Source organism: Medicago truncatula, chromosome 2 (genome assembly GCF_003473485.1).
Source record: "Medicago truncatula cultivar Jemalong A17 chromosome 2, MtrunA17r5.0-ANR, whole genome shotgun sequence".
NCBI lineage: Eukaryota > Viridiplantae > Streptophyta > Magnoliopsida > Fabales > Fabaceae > Medicago > Medicago truncatula.
In genome coordinates this window covers 47,322,281-47,337,459 of record NC_053043.1, presented here as the reverse complement: position 1 = coordinate 47,337,459, position 15,179 = coordinate 47,322,281, and the positions used below count along the sequence as shown (strand labels likewise).

General features: G+C 33.9%; 3 protein-coding genes across 4 annotated transcripts; all 3 read left to right on the top strand.

Moving 5' to 3' along the window:
* Window positions 1-383: 383 nt before the first annotated feature.
* On the top strand, window positions 384-4,631 carry LOC11416095 (probable alpha-galactosidase A). The gene is made up of 13 exons (XM_003597290.4): window positions 384-686; window positions 1,075-1,234; window positions 1,328-1,585; window positions 1,780-1,954; window positions 2,188-2,249; window positions 2,372-2,535; window positions 2,706-2,803; window positions 2,904-2,962; window positions 3,075-3,209; window positions 3,307-3,557; window positions 3,653-3,812; window positions 3,913-3,988; window positions 4,116-4,631. Exons 1-13 carry the CDS (start codon window positions 613-615, stop codon window positions 4,379-4,381), a joined length of 1,938 nt encoding a protein of 645 aa, XP_003597338.3. The 5' UTR covers window positions 384-612; the 3' UTR covers window positions 4,382-4,631.
* A 524-nt stretch (window positions 4,632-5,155) lies between these two features.
* On the top strand, window positions 5,156-9,247 carry LOC11412807 (methyl-CpG-binding domain-containing protein 7). Of its 2 annotated transcripts, none has more exons than XM_024776757.2 (7): window positions 5,156-5,464; window positions 5,654-5,779; window positions 6,277-6,339; window positions 7,227-7,343; window positions 8,137-8,238; window positions 8,514-8,793; window positions 8,888-9,247. In XM_024776757.2, the coding sequence occupies exons 1-6, from the start codon at window positions 5,285-5,287 to the stop codon at window positions 8,790-8,792; spliced, it is 867 nt and encodes a 288-aa protein (XP_024632525.1). In that variant the 5' UTR covers window positions 5,156-5,284; the 3' UTR covers window position 8,793; window positions 8,888-9,247. The 2 variants fall into 2 exon arrangements, with proteins under 2 accessions (XP_024632525.1, XP_003597337.2); XM_003597289.4 differs by having other exon boundaries at window positions 5,158-5,458.
* Window positions 9,248-11,435: 2,188 nt separating this feature from the next.
* On the top strand, window positions 11,436-14,574 carry LOC11408909 (methyl-CpG-binding domain-containing protein 7). The gene is made up of 5 exons (XM_024777174.2): window positions 11,436-11,579; window positions 12,812-12,937; window positions 13,723-13,872; window positions 14,140-14,265; window positions 14,338-14,574. The coding sequence occupies exons 1-5, from the start codon at window positions 11,436-11,438 to the stop codon at window positions 14,542-14,544; spliced, it is 753 nt and encodes a 250-aa protein (XP_024632942.1). The 3' UTR covers window positions 14,545-14,574.
* The last annotated feature ends 605 nt before the right edge of the window (window positions 14,575-15,179 follow it).

Here is a 15,179-nt window from a genome sequence, read left to right as displayed (position 1 = left end):
ACATAAGCGAAATTCATAAATAACTAGTATTGTACGAAAAAATTAAATAAAGAAAAAAATTTAGTTGCATTTCTTTACGTGCTAAACTACGTACCTTTTCTCCATAAATATAGTACATATATTGATCAATTTCCATAGGAACAATATTATAGGCCAAATAATCCCATTAATATATGAAAATAGGGAACCAAGACTATAATTAAATCAACAAATTAAAGTACTATATGCCTTGTGATGTGAACCGTTACGTGTGGGCCCTCCTAGCTAGGAGAATTTGGTGATTATTTGCAGTGTGTTTGTGTTGTTGCTTAGGGGAGTTGGGATGATTACACAAGCAAACGTGTGTCGTAGAGACTCTGGTCAACACAAGTAAATTCCTTTCTCATACTCGTTCACATTCTGCTCACTGCAAGTCCAAATATTTGACATTGACACAAATACAACACCATGGACTGTTTTGACATTTCAACCATAAAGTGGGGGCAGTTTTGTAAAATCCCATCACCTCCATCTTCTTCTCATCTTGTTTGTGTTTTTCCTACTAATTTCTCTGGTTTTTTCTTTTTCTTTTTCTAAATTTAATTTAATATTTTACAAAAGAGTTGGACATTTATGAGTATGAGGTGTTTCATCACACTGTGCTTAGTCTCTTTTTGGCTTCTCTTTGGTTCCTGCTGCTTTCAGAGGTATGTATGTTAATGCAATGCAACCACACAATCTTCTTCTCATTCTTTTTCTTTCTATTTTCAGCTTTACTTGATTCTTCTTTTAACCTACATTCTATGGAATATTACTATTTATAGTAAACTGAAAGGTGGTTGGATCCAAAACCCAACATGTTTTTCTTTTTTTGCTTTTGCATTTACATTTACATTGTCATTGGTTGCCACTGGATGTTGTTATGTCTTGTGTTGTGCATTTGGTATTGTTGGGAGATTTTCAAAACATACTTTTCAAAGGTTGTTTTGTTAGTTACTATAAATAGAGTTTATGGTAGTTAAATGTTTAGCTGATTAGAACCTAGCTCAATTTAACCTTTGATAATTTTATTTATATTTGAGTGTGTCATTTCAGTGTCTCATCAAGAAATTTATCTGAGAGTGACCTACAACAAGCTGCTTTGCCACCAAGAGGGTGGAATTCCTACGATTCATTTTCGTGGATAATATCTGAAGAAGAATTCTTACAGAATGCTGAAATAGTTTCTCAGCGTCTTCATGCTCATGGATATGAGGTATAAACACTGAAATGAACTGATTTTACTTTACTGCATTAGTAGTGCTTTGGTTATAGATATATATTGATTTCTTTGTTTCTACCCTTGTAGTTTGTTGTGGTGGATTTCCTCTGGTATAGGAAGAAAGTTGCAGGTGCTAATGTTGATTCTCGTGGATTTGACGTGATTGATGAATGGGGAAGGATGGTCCCTGATCCAGGAAGGTGGCCTTCTTCCCATGGTGGGAATGGGTTAAGTGAAGTAGCTAAGAAAGTACATAGCTTAGGTTTAAAGTTTGGAATTCATATTATGAGAGGGATAAGCACACAAGCTGTGGATGCAAATACCCCTATTCTAGATACATCAAAGGTATTTGGTTTGCATTTTTGATTTAACTTGATCTTCTATTTATTTCTGTATTATGAACTTATCAGTGCTTATGCTTATGTCAGTAGATAAGGTCAAATAAGCAAATTAAAAATAAGTCAGTTCATACATGCACTTAATCTAAAACAAAATTTCATATTGACTTTTGATGTCCTCTTCTTGTGATCTTTTACTAGGGCGGTGCTTATCAAGAATCTGGTCGTGTGTGGCATGCAAAAGACATAGCAATCCCAAAAAGAGCTTGTGGATGGATGCAGAATGGTTTCATGAGTGTAGATACAACATTAGGGGCAGGGAGAGCGTTTTTGAGATCCCTTTATGAGCAGTATGCTGCTTGGGGTGTTGATCTTGGTACCAAGACTTCTACTCTCTAAGTGTATTGTTTACAACATTTATCATGATGAATTTAAATAATTGATTTCCATTATTTTCAAACCTCTGTAAGTGATTAAACTTACAAAGTATTGATTGATTATACATTCATGTGTTAATTTGGACTTGCATTATCATGTAGGAGAGTATATGTACACAGTTAAGCCTATGCTTTGGTACTAATATTGATAGATTTTATGCCTTTCTTGCAGTGAAACACGACTGCGTGTTTGGCGAGAACTTCGATTTAAACGAGATAACCTATGTATCTGAGGTATTCTTCAGTTTCCTCTTTCTTATCTTCTTCCACTACTACTTATTCTTGTGTCAACATTCAAGATCTTAATATTTTTGCTCCTATTATTTTCAAACTTTTCATGTGACATGTCATGCCAGGTTCTGAGCCAATTTAATCGTCCCATTGTGTATTCTCTGTCTCCCGGAAAAGATGTGACACCAGCCATGGCCAAGGATGTCAGTGGACTAGTCAACATGTATCGCATAACAGGAGATGACTTTGATAAATGGGATGATGTCAAGGCTCATTTTGATATATCAAGGTGATTAAGTTTTTTTTTTATACATTATATCAATGTCTAAGATACTTTTATCGGTCTTTGGATTTGAAGTATGTTGCTATCATGATGCTCCTTTTCTGTTTATGTTCTGTTATTTTACCATCAATATTTCACCATATTACATAACTTCAGTTCATTAAATTCTGAACCAGGGACTTAGCTACAGCTAATATGATAGGAGCAAAAGGTTTAAAAGGGAGTTCATGGCCTGATTTGGACATGCTACCATTTGGATGGCTAACTGACAAAGGTGACGAGGCTCGGCTGCTAGACAGTGAAGCATTCTCTCTTGATTAAAAGGCTTACTGAAATATGGATTTTTGAACTTTTTTTTATTTTTTTATTTATAGATTCAAAAGAAGAGCCACACAGGTATAGTAACTTGAATCTAGATGAGAAAAGGACTCAGGTATTGATAAATACTAAATAGTATAACTGATTAGTTCTGTTATATATTTCATGTTGTGATGTGATTGCATGCATTATGATAGATTTTGAGTGAATTCATTGTTATCTCATAGATGACTTTATGGGCTCTGGCAAAGTCTCCCCTTATGTATGGAGGTGACATGCGGAAGATCGACCCTGCCACATATGAAATTATCACAAATCCTACCGTGCTAGAAATTAATTATTTCAGCTCTAATAACATGGAGGTATCTGAGCCGTCTTACTTTTTTTTTTTGGAGGAAAATAGTTTACATGTGATTGATAAACATATAAAAAATCATATCTTTTTTACTGCAATGATAGTTTCCTTACGTCACAAGCTCGAAGAACTCGAATAACGAATATCAGCATCATATACGGAAAATGAGAAGATCCAAGAAAGGAAAGAAACCTATACATTCATTAGGCCTTACTAGCTGCACTGAATCAAAGGCAAGTGGTTGGACTATTGAAAATATTAACCAAGATCTTGAAAGAATCTGTTGGAAAGGGAGTGCAGAAAACAAGCATCAGAACCCTTTCTGTGTACACAAGAGAGAACTTCAATTCAGATTGTAATCACACTTTATCTTTCTATGTTCTATTTATATAACTTAGTTGATTATTTTTGTTGTTAACAACATAAATTGTTTAATTGTTGTTGTTACAGAGACAAAGAGAGTAAGTATCAAGAGGACTATCGCGGGAAACATCAATTAGTTGCAACCAACCAAATGAGACTTTGCTTCGATGCTTCTCCAAAACGAAAAGTTACTTCCAAAGAGTTCAAGAGAGGCGCATTTTCTCCTTGCAGTTTGGATTCAAATCAGGTATGTTGCAGTTCATATTTGATGTATGTACCCCTAGCTAGGCATATATTATTGCTATTTGTGGACTCAATTGGAAGATGATGGATTCTTTCTTTGACAGATTTGGGAGCTAAACTCCAATGGAACCCTGGTAAATAGTTACTCTGGTCTTTGTGCAACAGTGAAGTATATCCAAGGTGAATTTTACTAGTACATATATATGTCCAACATATAATTAATAAGTACGCGAGTTTGGACCAAATACATTTACCTTTTTGTTTATATTTAAGACCAGAGGAAATATAATTTGTCTTCCCTGTGCAGCTAATGTTGAATCGGGTGGCATTCGCTCTTGGATTGCAACAGGAAGAAAAGGAGAAGTATATATGGCTTTCTTCAATCTAAATGAACAGAAGACACCAATATATGCAAATATGTCATATTTGGCGAAGGTTTTACCTGGCAGACGCATCAATTCCTGTCAAGGCAAAGAAGTGTGGAGTGGGAAGAACGTTGTAACAACGCAAGGGACAATATCAATGGACGTGGAAGTTCATGGATGCGCGCTAGTTGTTCTATATTGCAACTAGACAATATCAATGCTGAGCCTTTATTTCTGTTTATATTTTGAGATGTTAATGTGGTGCGATGCGTATGTAAGTGTTGAATTCCACCATGTTATAGACAAGTTACGTAGGTAGGTAACTATCGTTGTATACTTGTGTTAAATAGGCTCTACTAAACAAAAAGCCTCAACCTGTTTAGGAGATAAAATTGCAGAGTTGAACACTGTTTTGGCTTGAACAAATTCTCCTTTATCATTCCATAAGCACATCCTAATCCGTACTCCAAAGTAAAACCCTTACTTCTAACATGAAAATAGTATCTATCAGGAGTTATCTCTCAAATTGGATCGAACTTCAACTAAACTAAGCTCATGTGCATCTCATTTTTCAATTCTATTCTTTAATTAATTATACTTTCATCACTCTCGATCACCGCATTTCACTATGCATTTTTGACATTAGCGATTACACCAATACATGATATTTATTTTAATGACAAATGTTTTTTTTAAGGATTGAATGTCAAATGTTAATATATTAATTGTTATGTAACATGAATCTTAAACTTCTTTACTCATTAGCTCAACAACAAGCCATAGTTAAGGGAAATGTTAACCCTTTGGGATATTGAAAATTATGTATTTAACATAATAAAACTTTAAAAATAACATTTTCTATATAAAATTTATAAATAATTTACTCTTTTAAATATTTAACAAATACCCTTAAAACACTTTTTTAGGGAGCCCTTAAAACACTTGTCAGCTAGTTTAAGTAAAATGTAGGGAATTTATACATTTTTCTTAACAATAAATATGACACTTGTTAATTCGCTGACTGTGGAGCGATCAGTGAGTCCCAAGCAAGAACATCATCATCATTATCATCATGATCTGATCTGATCATGTCCTTAAACGAGAGCACCGAATGAATAGAAGCATGGATGTTGAAATGGAACATCTCAATTTGAATCGCAATGTGATGAATTTAAGGGAAAAAGAATTGCAGATTGTGGTCCAGTCACCGTCCAAGGTTGAGGTTCCCGATGGTTGGCTGGTTGAACAACGACCCCGTCCCTCTAACCCCAACCACATTGACAGGGTAAGGGTAAACCTTCTTTTCTCTTCCACTCATTCTGCATGCATCTTTAGCTAACCCTTTCTATTCATTAATCTTCAATTCAACTCCTTCACTTTCTAATTACAACAATTATCAGCGTATGAACTATGAACTAGTTTTACACTGACAGCTTAATGATAAATCTTTTTTTTTTTTTTTCTTCTTCTTCTTCTTCAGTATTACATAGAGCCACACACCGGACAAAAGTTCCGATCTTTGGTATCGGTTCAGCGATATCTAAATGGAGGAGAAACAGGAGACTATCTTCCTACTCAAAGAATCATATCAGAAAACAATAATAATGTCAGTTCTAACTTTACTTTTACATCGTTTTGCTGCATTATCAGGTTATACTCCTGTTTTTGCTTTAATTTATATGATGGTAATTAAGAGAATTGCAAATGGAAATCATTAATTGCATTTTTCTTACTTGTAATGTAAATTGAAATGTGTTCTGAAATAGGGTTGAATGTAAGAGAATTAAAGTAATTAAGCAATTTTTTAATACTATTTTTATTGTTTGTTTGTGTGTTTGTGTCAATGGTGGAACACTAGTGGTAAATAATGGCAATAGCAGAGTACCCTGTGTCAGTGCTTGTTTGGATTTTGTTTTTTATGGTGAGTGATCTTTGGAAGTATTGGTGTATCCTTTTTTGCTCTAGAATTATGCTTGACTTGAGAAATGAATGAAGAGGACAGTGTGTTGTGTATATGATCTGTAGAAGTACTGATGCATTCTGTTTTGTAATGTATCTGATGGTTTTTTTTTATTTTTTTTTATGGTTTGGCTGTCGTTCAAGCTTCCCGATGGTTGGTTGGTTGAGCATCGGCCCCGTTTGTCTAACTCCGACCGCGTCGACCGGGTAACCTTCTTTCTCCCCTTCTTTTCTCCTCCAGTTAATTTAATTATTTATGCATGCATCTTTGCACTGCTTAGTACCATACAATCATATCATACACCCATGCACACGCACGCACACACACAAAGTTTGTGTTTGTTGGGTACATTGAGACAATTGTGTAGGGATTGCTGACTTAGGGTTTGTATGTATAAAAAGTGATATGCACTGTCATTGTAAACTAGTTTTACAGTGACCATTCATAAAATCAAATATTTGGCGGTTATTTCAAAATGCAGTTCTAAAATAGGATTATGTGACAACACGATGAATTGTTATTGGATGTCGGTAAAAAATATTGCAGCTCCAATAAACTCAAATTTTTATAATTAAATAATTGAAAGTGTGAACAAATATGTGAGAGTATGAAACTATGAAGTAAATCGAAGTTTCCATAAGAAATTTCTGATATGGGTTTAAAATGGCGTCTAATAAGTGTTTTAATTCTGAACACTATTAATGATGGTCTCTCACACATGATGAATATAGGCATTTCTTTGAAAAATTGACAAAACAACATAAATAAGATAATTCAATATGAACAAAAATCATTCTAAATTGAACCTAAATAGCTAAACAGCGTTGCTGATAATATAATTTTCTTGGTTAGGCTAATTTACACTTGATTGAACCATGTAATAATACACACACAAGCTAGGAAAGAAAGTTATAATCCCTTTCCATGCTTCATTTTTACAGGTAGCACATTTAGGCTTGAGTTCTCCGTTACTATTTTTTGGTATATCACAGTATTGTTCTCATGTCATTTGTTGAAACTCCACTAGTCATTTCTGAAACCATTTGAAAAAATTTCCCTTCCTTCATGGATTTGATTATTATTTTATTTGCAGTATTACATAGAGCCACGCACTGGACAGAAGTTCCGTTCTTTGACATCTGTTCAGAGATATCTTATGGCAGAAGCAAGAGACTATCTTCCTACTGAAAGAATGATATCAGAAAACGCTGTGAGTAACAATTTCATGTTACATCAGTTTCTAGTATGTCTCTTTTGTCAGTAGCCAGAGAAACACAGTGGCATCAATCCTTATTTTGAAAAGATAATGAAATTGTCTAGATACTCAACATAGCATTTTGTAAAAAAAGTTGGATAAATTTGGTTTATAAGATTGTATGAAGCATAAAAGTTTTTCTTACTTATTCAGCTGTTTCCTTGCAATAAGCCAAATATATATTGTTTGCTGCATTATTAGGTTATGGTGTTGTTTTTGCTTCAGTGTATATGATGGAAATTACATTCATTCTTGATATGAAATAATCACTTGTAAAAGTAGATAATAATGTTGGTGATTCTGTTTTTTTTTTTCGAATCGGATGTTGGTGATTCTGTTACTTTGACTCAGTTATACTAGAAATGAAAAATGGGATTCCCATTTATGCTATAAGCTAGCTTTCTTGTGAGCTAGGCTTTAGAAGTGAGTTCTCCACATTCTGCGGTATTAGAGCCTGGTTTTCTCATTCCATCCTAGAGTTGATGAACCACTATTACTAGTTAAATTATCCTCTAATTAGTTTTTGAAAAATGCCTTGGTTCTTTATGTCAAAAAAAGCCTTGTTTTCTAATTCTAGTTCTTTACATGCAAAATATCCTTTTTTTTCTGTTCTCTTTTGGACAGTTTTTTATTTTAGTTCTGTGTAGTTTCCTTTCGCAATTTTGAGTGAACATTTGCTGCTCTTGATCCAAAGCTGCCGCACTTTCCTGTTCTTTTGATGACTTGGTCTGTGCAATATTTAATGTAGACGTGCATCAAGTCTAGGACTGCACAAAAGCTTCGACCTGCAAAAGATTTTGAGGGACGTTTAAGTTTTTCTGCAGAAAATGCATGTAGAGCTACGCCCAAGGTGCCTAAACCAACCAAACAAATTACTTTCGATTTGACAATTAGCAATGGAGTTTAAATAATATGTACTTCTAGTACAATTTTTTTTACATGGTCATCCAATCGGATTTCAATAATGATGTCACTGTTTTATTAATTCATAAATCATCTCAACAAATATCTAAGCGGCAAGATCTGATTGGATGATTGTGGAAAAATGTTTTACACTCTAAGTGCTCAGTCTTTAAACTCTTATATGTATGGATTGCTACTATCTAATTTGTGCTGCCTTTTCAGTTAGTTTTCAAATGTGGCTCTGGAAAGAAAAGTGCTCCTAGTATAAGTTACAAAGAAAATGATTCTCAGAAGAAAATCAAAATAGGGGAAGACGATAGAGGTTCCATCCATAACTTAGCAAGACCACCAACAAAAGTGAGCTGGGTTTTGTCTGATCCTAGAGGCTTCTGGAACCCTTTCCTCGATGATTCTGTTGTACCGGCATCTGAAAAGAGGAAATGGTCCGAAGCATTTTCAATATCCATCAATGAAGGAGCTACTAGTGGAGTTAATAATTGAGGTAAGCTTGAACCTAGTTAAATATGTTTGAATGTAATTTGATGCCTTCAGAAGCACCGATGTCACTTGTTATTTGATTTCATCCAACTTTGCAGGATTCAACATGGAGAAGACATGACATATTGGTGACTATGTTGTGGTACTATGTAGCTTATGTTGTAGCATATATGTAGAGATCATTCTATTTCACTGGTTACAGTAGTATGTGTTGTGTCAAACTGGTTCTAGGAACAATACTTTATTATTGGGTTGCACAACCTTCAAAAAACTTAGAGGGGATAGACAAACTGGTGAAGGATTGAAATTTCAACTCATTGTCAAATTTCAGTCTTAAGACTAGGCCAGTGCTGATTTAGCTTTGTTAGAAAAACTTTTGTACAGAGATAAATAACTATCTTGTATTGTCTTTTATTGTGTGGTTGGTGTTAATATGACCATGTTTCATGCCGTTATCAGTGTCGTGCTTAATATCTAAAACTAGGACCGTTCATGGTTCGTTTCAAGAAGAAAATCAAATTGAACTGTAACAACAGTTTCATAAAACTGAACCGAACCGTGATTGTCCAAATTGATATTGAGGTTTGGTGTAGGTTATGTGGTTTCAAACCGAATAGGAACTATATTTTCAAAACCCAAATTGTACTTTTTCGATCTGAACTGATTCTCTGTGACCCCACTTGTTTCAATTTGCTATTATTAACGAATAGTTAGGAGTTAGGACACTTGGAGAAAAAAAACTAAACAATCGAATATTAGGACTGTTGAAAGAAAAGAAAAATTGGAACAAAATCTAATATTAAAATTGTTTGAAAGAAACAAAAACAAAACCGAACTACATCGAAAAGAATCAATTGAGAGATTGAATTTTATGGTTGAGATGTAACTAACAATTTAGAAAGAATGAGGATTTCAATTGAGAGAATCTCTATTCTCATATGTCACGTGAATATGAGAAATCTATCCATATAAGCGCGCACAATGTGGAATGTACCTGATAGACTCTTGTCCTTTTTTGTTGATGGATCAAGTTATTCCCTTTTTTTTTTTTGATGGATCAAGTTATTCTTTTTGTGACAGTTATAATATGAGAAATCTATCCATATAAGCGCGCACAATGTCATGAGATGAGATTGGACAAAAATAGATACGAAGAGACTGAACTAAACCACAAAGACAATTTTTTGTCGAAAGTATTGACTATAAAAAAAAATACCGAAATACTCTTTTTATTTCCAAACATAAAAAATACTCATCCGGTCATATTTATAAGTAAAAAATAAATTTTTAGGTTCATTGAATAACTAATGTATCCGGTCTATATGAAAGTCAGATACATTAATTATTAAATGAATCCAAAAAGTTTTTTTTTACCTATAAATGTGTCCGGAAGGAGTATTGTCTATCTCTAGTGCAATTATTATTTTATTTTATTTTGGGAAAGAAGCTAACAAAAAGAAAAGAATAAAAAAACAACTAAAAACTAGTCTCCATGATGCATCTCTCGTCGAGCATCAGCCTGCAACAACATGCCAAATCTCAAAACTTGCAGCACCTAGTTTAGCCATGAAATCCGCTGACGAATTCGCCTCTCTCACAACATGCTTTAACCAGACGCTCTAGCTTCTTTGCAATAAATTCTGCACATTACTGATAATTGCCGCATAATGATGCCAAAAATTCATCATGATTGAAACTAACTGAACAACCAAAGTCGAGTAAGAGTAGCAAATCACATCCCTATATCCTCTTTCCAAGCTGCTTTCCCTTATTATCTTATGTCTTGTACCGTTCTTTCATGTGTTTACTTATTGTTGTGTCAATCAAACACACCTTAAATTTATGAAAAAGTAAATAAAATTATAATTTCATTCAAAGCATAAATTTAATACTCACCCCGTCTTAAAATAAATTTTTTTTTTTTTTACAATTTCTTTTGTCTCGAAATAGTTATCATTTTAGCATTTATTGAACTTCATCTGACTTAACTACTTCATTAACTACAATTAATAAAAATATTTTAATAAATGATACTAATTTTATAATTGAAATCAACACAATTAATCATGTTTTTAAAAATCGTACATAAATTTTTAAGCGACTATTATTGTGAGACGGATGAAGTATATAATATTACTGCATTTAATTGAGTAAATTGATAGGTCTAAAATGTTTTTTATTTTTATTTTTGTGTGTGTGTGTAAAAGAGAGAGTTGGAGTTACGATTGAACCACTCTGGTAGACCCAAATCGCATCTTTTTTTTTTTTTTTTTTTTTGGCTTTCGCACCGGTTTCCGACCCACTAAAGGTGAACGACTAATTCGGCTCATGCGTAGAGGCATGCGCACTGGCCAAGCGTTGTTCCTCCTGGGAATCGAACCCGGTATTCCCCGGGTACGTCCTTGGAAGGAGCTCCTTGCCACTGGAAATCGCATCTTTTGATTTAATCTATTCTTGAAATAATTATACTTAAATCATTATTTTGGAGCTAAATGTTGTTTTTTTATGATCCATAGTTTGACATTTTGAGCTAGCCTAAACTTGATGTAAACCAGGCCGTGGACCGTGCCGGTCTGTGTAACCTATTTTGAGCTAGGGGTGCGACTGTGACTCTGAGAGTGAGTGAGTCCCAAGTAACAAACAGGCATGGATATTGAAAATCCGATGAATTCAAGGGAAAAAGAATTGCAGATTGTTATCCGGTCACCGTTGAAGCTTCCTGATGGTTGGTTGGTTGAGCAACGAAGCCGCCCTAACCGTAACCCTAATCATGCTGACATTGTTGACAGGGTAACCTTATGTTCTCTTTCACTTAATTTAATTATTCATTTATGCATGCATCTTTTCAATGCTTATAGTAATCTATCATACGATCATATCATGCATGCACCCTATGTACGTACATGTGTGACAATTGTTGCTTTTGATTGTGTTTTCAGACCCTTTCTATTAATTAATTTTAAATTCAACGCTTTAGCTTTGTAAATATACAAATTAGTTTTAGAGAAAATGTTATGTGGACTGTTGGTGTGTAACATAGAAGATGCATTGTTGCTGTAAAAGTAGTTTTACACCAACATTCAATGACCATCTTGTATTCCGTCAAATCACAAAAATATTTTTAAGTTAGTTTTATGTCATGGTAGATAGATGGTTCCTTATTGGATGACAGTGTAAAACTATTTCACACTATCAAGTGTATGCCCATTAAACTCATTTTTAAAATGCTGTTTTAAAATTGACTATGACCAATTGTCATTGGATGTCGGTGTAAAATCGTTTTACACCAGTAATGCACCTCCATTAAACTGAAATTATTATTATACATAAATGCGTAAGAGTTTAATGGTTGTACAATGTCAATGGGAGGCCACAATTTTTCCAAGTCACACAATTTGGTGTGCAAGACTGTTTTACACTGAAAGTGCATACCCTAGTTCCATTACATAAATGTTTGAAAATATTAACACATATGTGAGAGTATGAAAATATCAGTAAGAAAATCGAAGTTTGGATGATATATTTCTGATACGCGTTTAAAATGGCATTCTGTAAGTGTTTGTTTTCATCCTCAAACATAGTAATGTTGGTGTTTTGACACATGATGAATAAGATAATTCAATATGAACTAGTTGAAGTTAGACTTGATTCAAACATTTAATAATTAACACAATAAAGCTAAGAAATCAAGTTTTGATCCCTTGATATATGCTTCATTTCTACATTTAGCACGTTATTTAGGTTTGGATTCTGTTAGATTCTCCTGTCGAAATACGGGAAAACTCCATTTAATTCTCGATGGAAACGGAGTTTTGCGAATTCTCCCTAGAACTGGAAGATATGTTCAAGATCTTCGAACATATTCGAGGGTTCAATGTGACTATTGTAACTTCGGCCAACACACAATATGAGACTTTACCACATCTTATTGCTTTCAACTCATTTGTTTCTATAACCATTTGGATATTCTTCCCCTCCCCCTTGCATTTGATTGTTTATGAATTTGTTTTTTCTTCTTTCAGTGTTACATAGAGCCACACACTGGACAGAAATTCCGTTCTTTGGTATCTGTTCACAGATATCTAAATGGAGGAGAAACAAAAGACTATCTTTCTACTGAGAGAATGATATCAGAAAACAAGAACACTGTGAGTTCAATTTCATGTTTACGTCAGTTTCTAGTATGTCTCTTTAGTCAGTAGCAAGAGGAACATAGTGGTATATAAAAAAAGGATAAATTTGGTTTATAAGATTCTAGGATGCTAATAGTTTTTCTTAATCATTCAACTGTTTCTTTACAATAAGCCAAATATAAATTGTTTTTCTGCTAGATCATGTTATCGTGCAGTGTTTTCTTTAGTATATATATGATGGAAATTGCATTCATTCTTGATATGAATTAATGAAATTATCACTGCAAAAGTAAATAACAAAAGTCAATTAGAAACTACTGTCTGAGATTCTGTTACTTCGACTCATAGTTATACTTGTTACTAGAGATGAAAAATAGGACTCCCATTTATGCTATAAGCTAGCTTATTAATGGCTAGGCTTTAGAAGTTCTCTACTTTCTCTGGATGAACTACTCTTTCCTCTCTTTAATACTGGAGGCTCTCACATCTTAATATCTGAATTTTAAGGTCTCTGCATTTTTTCGATTTGAGTTTGGGATATGGGTGAAATATAGAGCATTTGCTATATATCTAGACAGATATCATCCCGAGCTGATCACAAACAGTTTTTAGCCAATTAAATTTGTTTTTTTTTGCTGGAAATCAAGGGAGGACAGGTGTATATATTAGGAAAGGTATCTAGGAAATAGACAGTCGTGAAATCCTCGCGAAGATATGCTTTGCTATAACTATCATCAAAATGACTTGGTTTCTAATTTACTAGTCTTTCAATGACTTGAGCTGTGCTATATTTTCTGCAGACTTTCATCAAGTCTAGAAAAAGGCAAAAATTTCGTTGTCCTTCAAGCGATTTTGAGGGACGAGGTTTAACCGGAAAAAATGCATGTAGAGCTACACCCAAGGTGCCTAAACCAAGCAATGGAGAAAATACATGTAGAGCTACACCGAAGGTGCCTAAACCAACCAAACAAATTACTTTCAATTTGACAATTAACGGAGTTAAGACTATATACTTGACAGTGTAAATTTAGTTTACTCGGTCATCCAATCAGATTTCACAATAATGTCACTATTATACTAATTCGTAAAATATCTCAACAAATATCTATGCGGATAGGTCTGATTGGATGAATGTGTAAAAATGTTTCTTTAAGCACATTGTCTTTAAACTCTTATTTTCATGGATTGCCACTATCTAACTTGCGCTTCCATTTCAGTTAGTTTCTAAATGTGGCTCTGGTAAGCGAAGTACTCCTAGTATGAGAAGTTATGAAAACCCTGTCGAGAAAAGCTTTTCAGATGCCGAGGATCAAACAACTCCAGAACCTTCTATTCAATCTACGGTGAGTTCCAAAACTGCAATAGACTTTACAATAACTGACCTTACATTATAACTAATTAAATTTCTTTTGAAGGATTCCGAAATAACCGATTCTCAGAAGAAAATCAAAACGGGGGAAGACGACGGAGGTTCCATCCATAACTTAACAAAACCACCAACAAAAGTAAGCTGGGTTTTGTCTGGTCCTGGTGGCTTCTGGAGCCCTTTCCTAGATGATTCTATTGTACCAACATCTGAAAAGACGAAATGGAACGAAACATTTTTCAATATCCTTCAATGAAGGAGTTATTAATGGACACTAGACTTAGCAGTTGAGGTAACCTTGAACCAAGTTATATATATCTCTTTTCATGTAATTTGGTACTGTTAGACGCACTGATATCAATTGTTACTTGATTTCATCCAACCTTGCAGGATTCACAATGAAGAAGACATGACATATTGGTGACTAAGTGATGTTATCATTCTATTTCAATGGTAACAATCATACATTGTGTCACACTGGTTCTAGGAATAATGTTTTATTTTTGGGTTGCACCTTCAAGTACCTTGTAAGGGGGGCAAACTGGTGAAGGTTTGAAGTTTCAACATTATCGTTGAATTTCAGTCTTAAGACTGGGGACCAGGGCTTATTTAGCTTGGTTGAAAAAACTTTTGTACAGAGAGATGAATAATTTATGCAGTGTCTTATATTTGTGGTTTTGGTTGGTGTCAATATGACTGAATCTCTCATGCTGTCATGTTTAACATAAAAAACACAGCATGTGTTAAATGTGGTTAAATTATTTTTATATAAGTTGATTTTATAAACTATTTTAGAGAGCTTATCAAAATAAGTCAAATTTTTGTAGTTTATTTTCACTAGTTCTTCAAAATACTAGCATATAAGTGTTATATGCTAAATGCGATTATTTT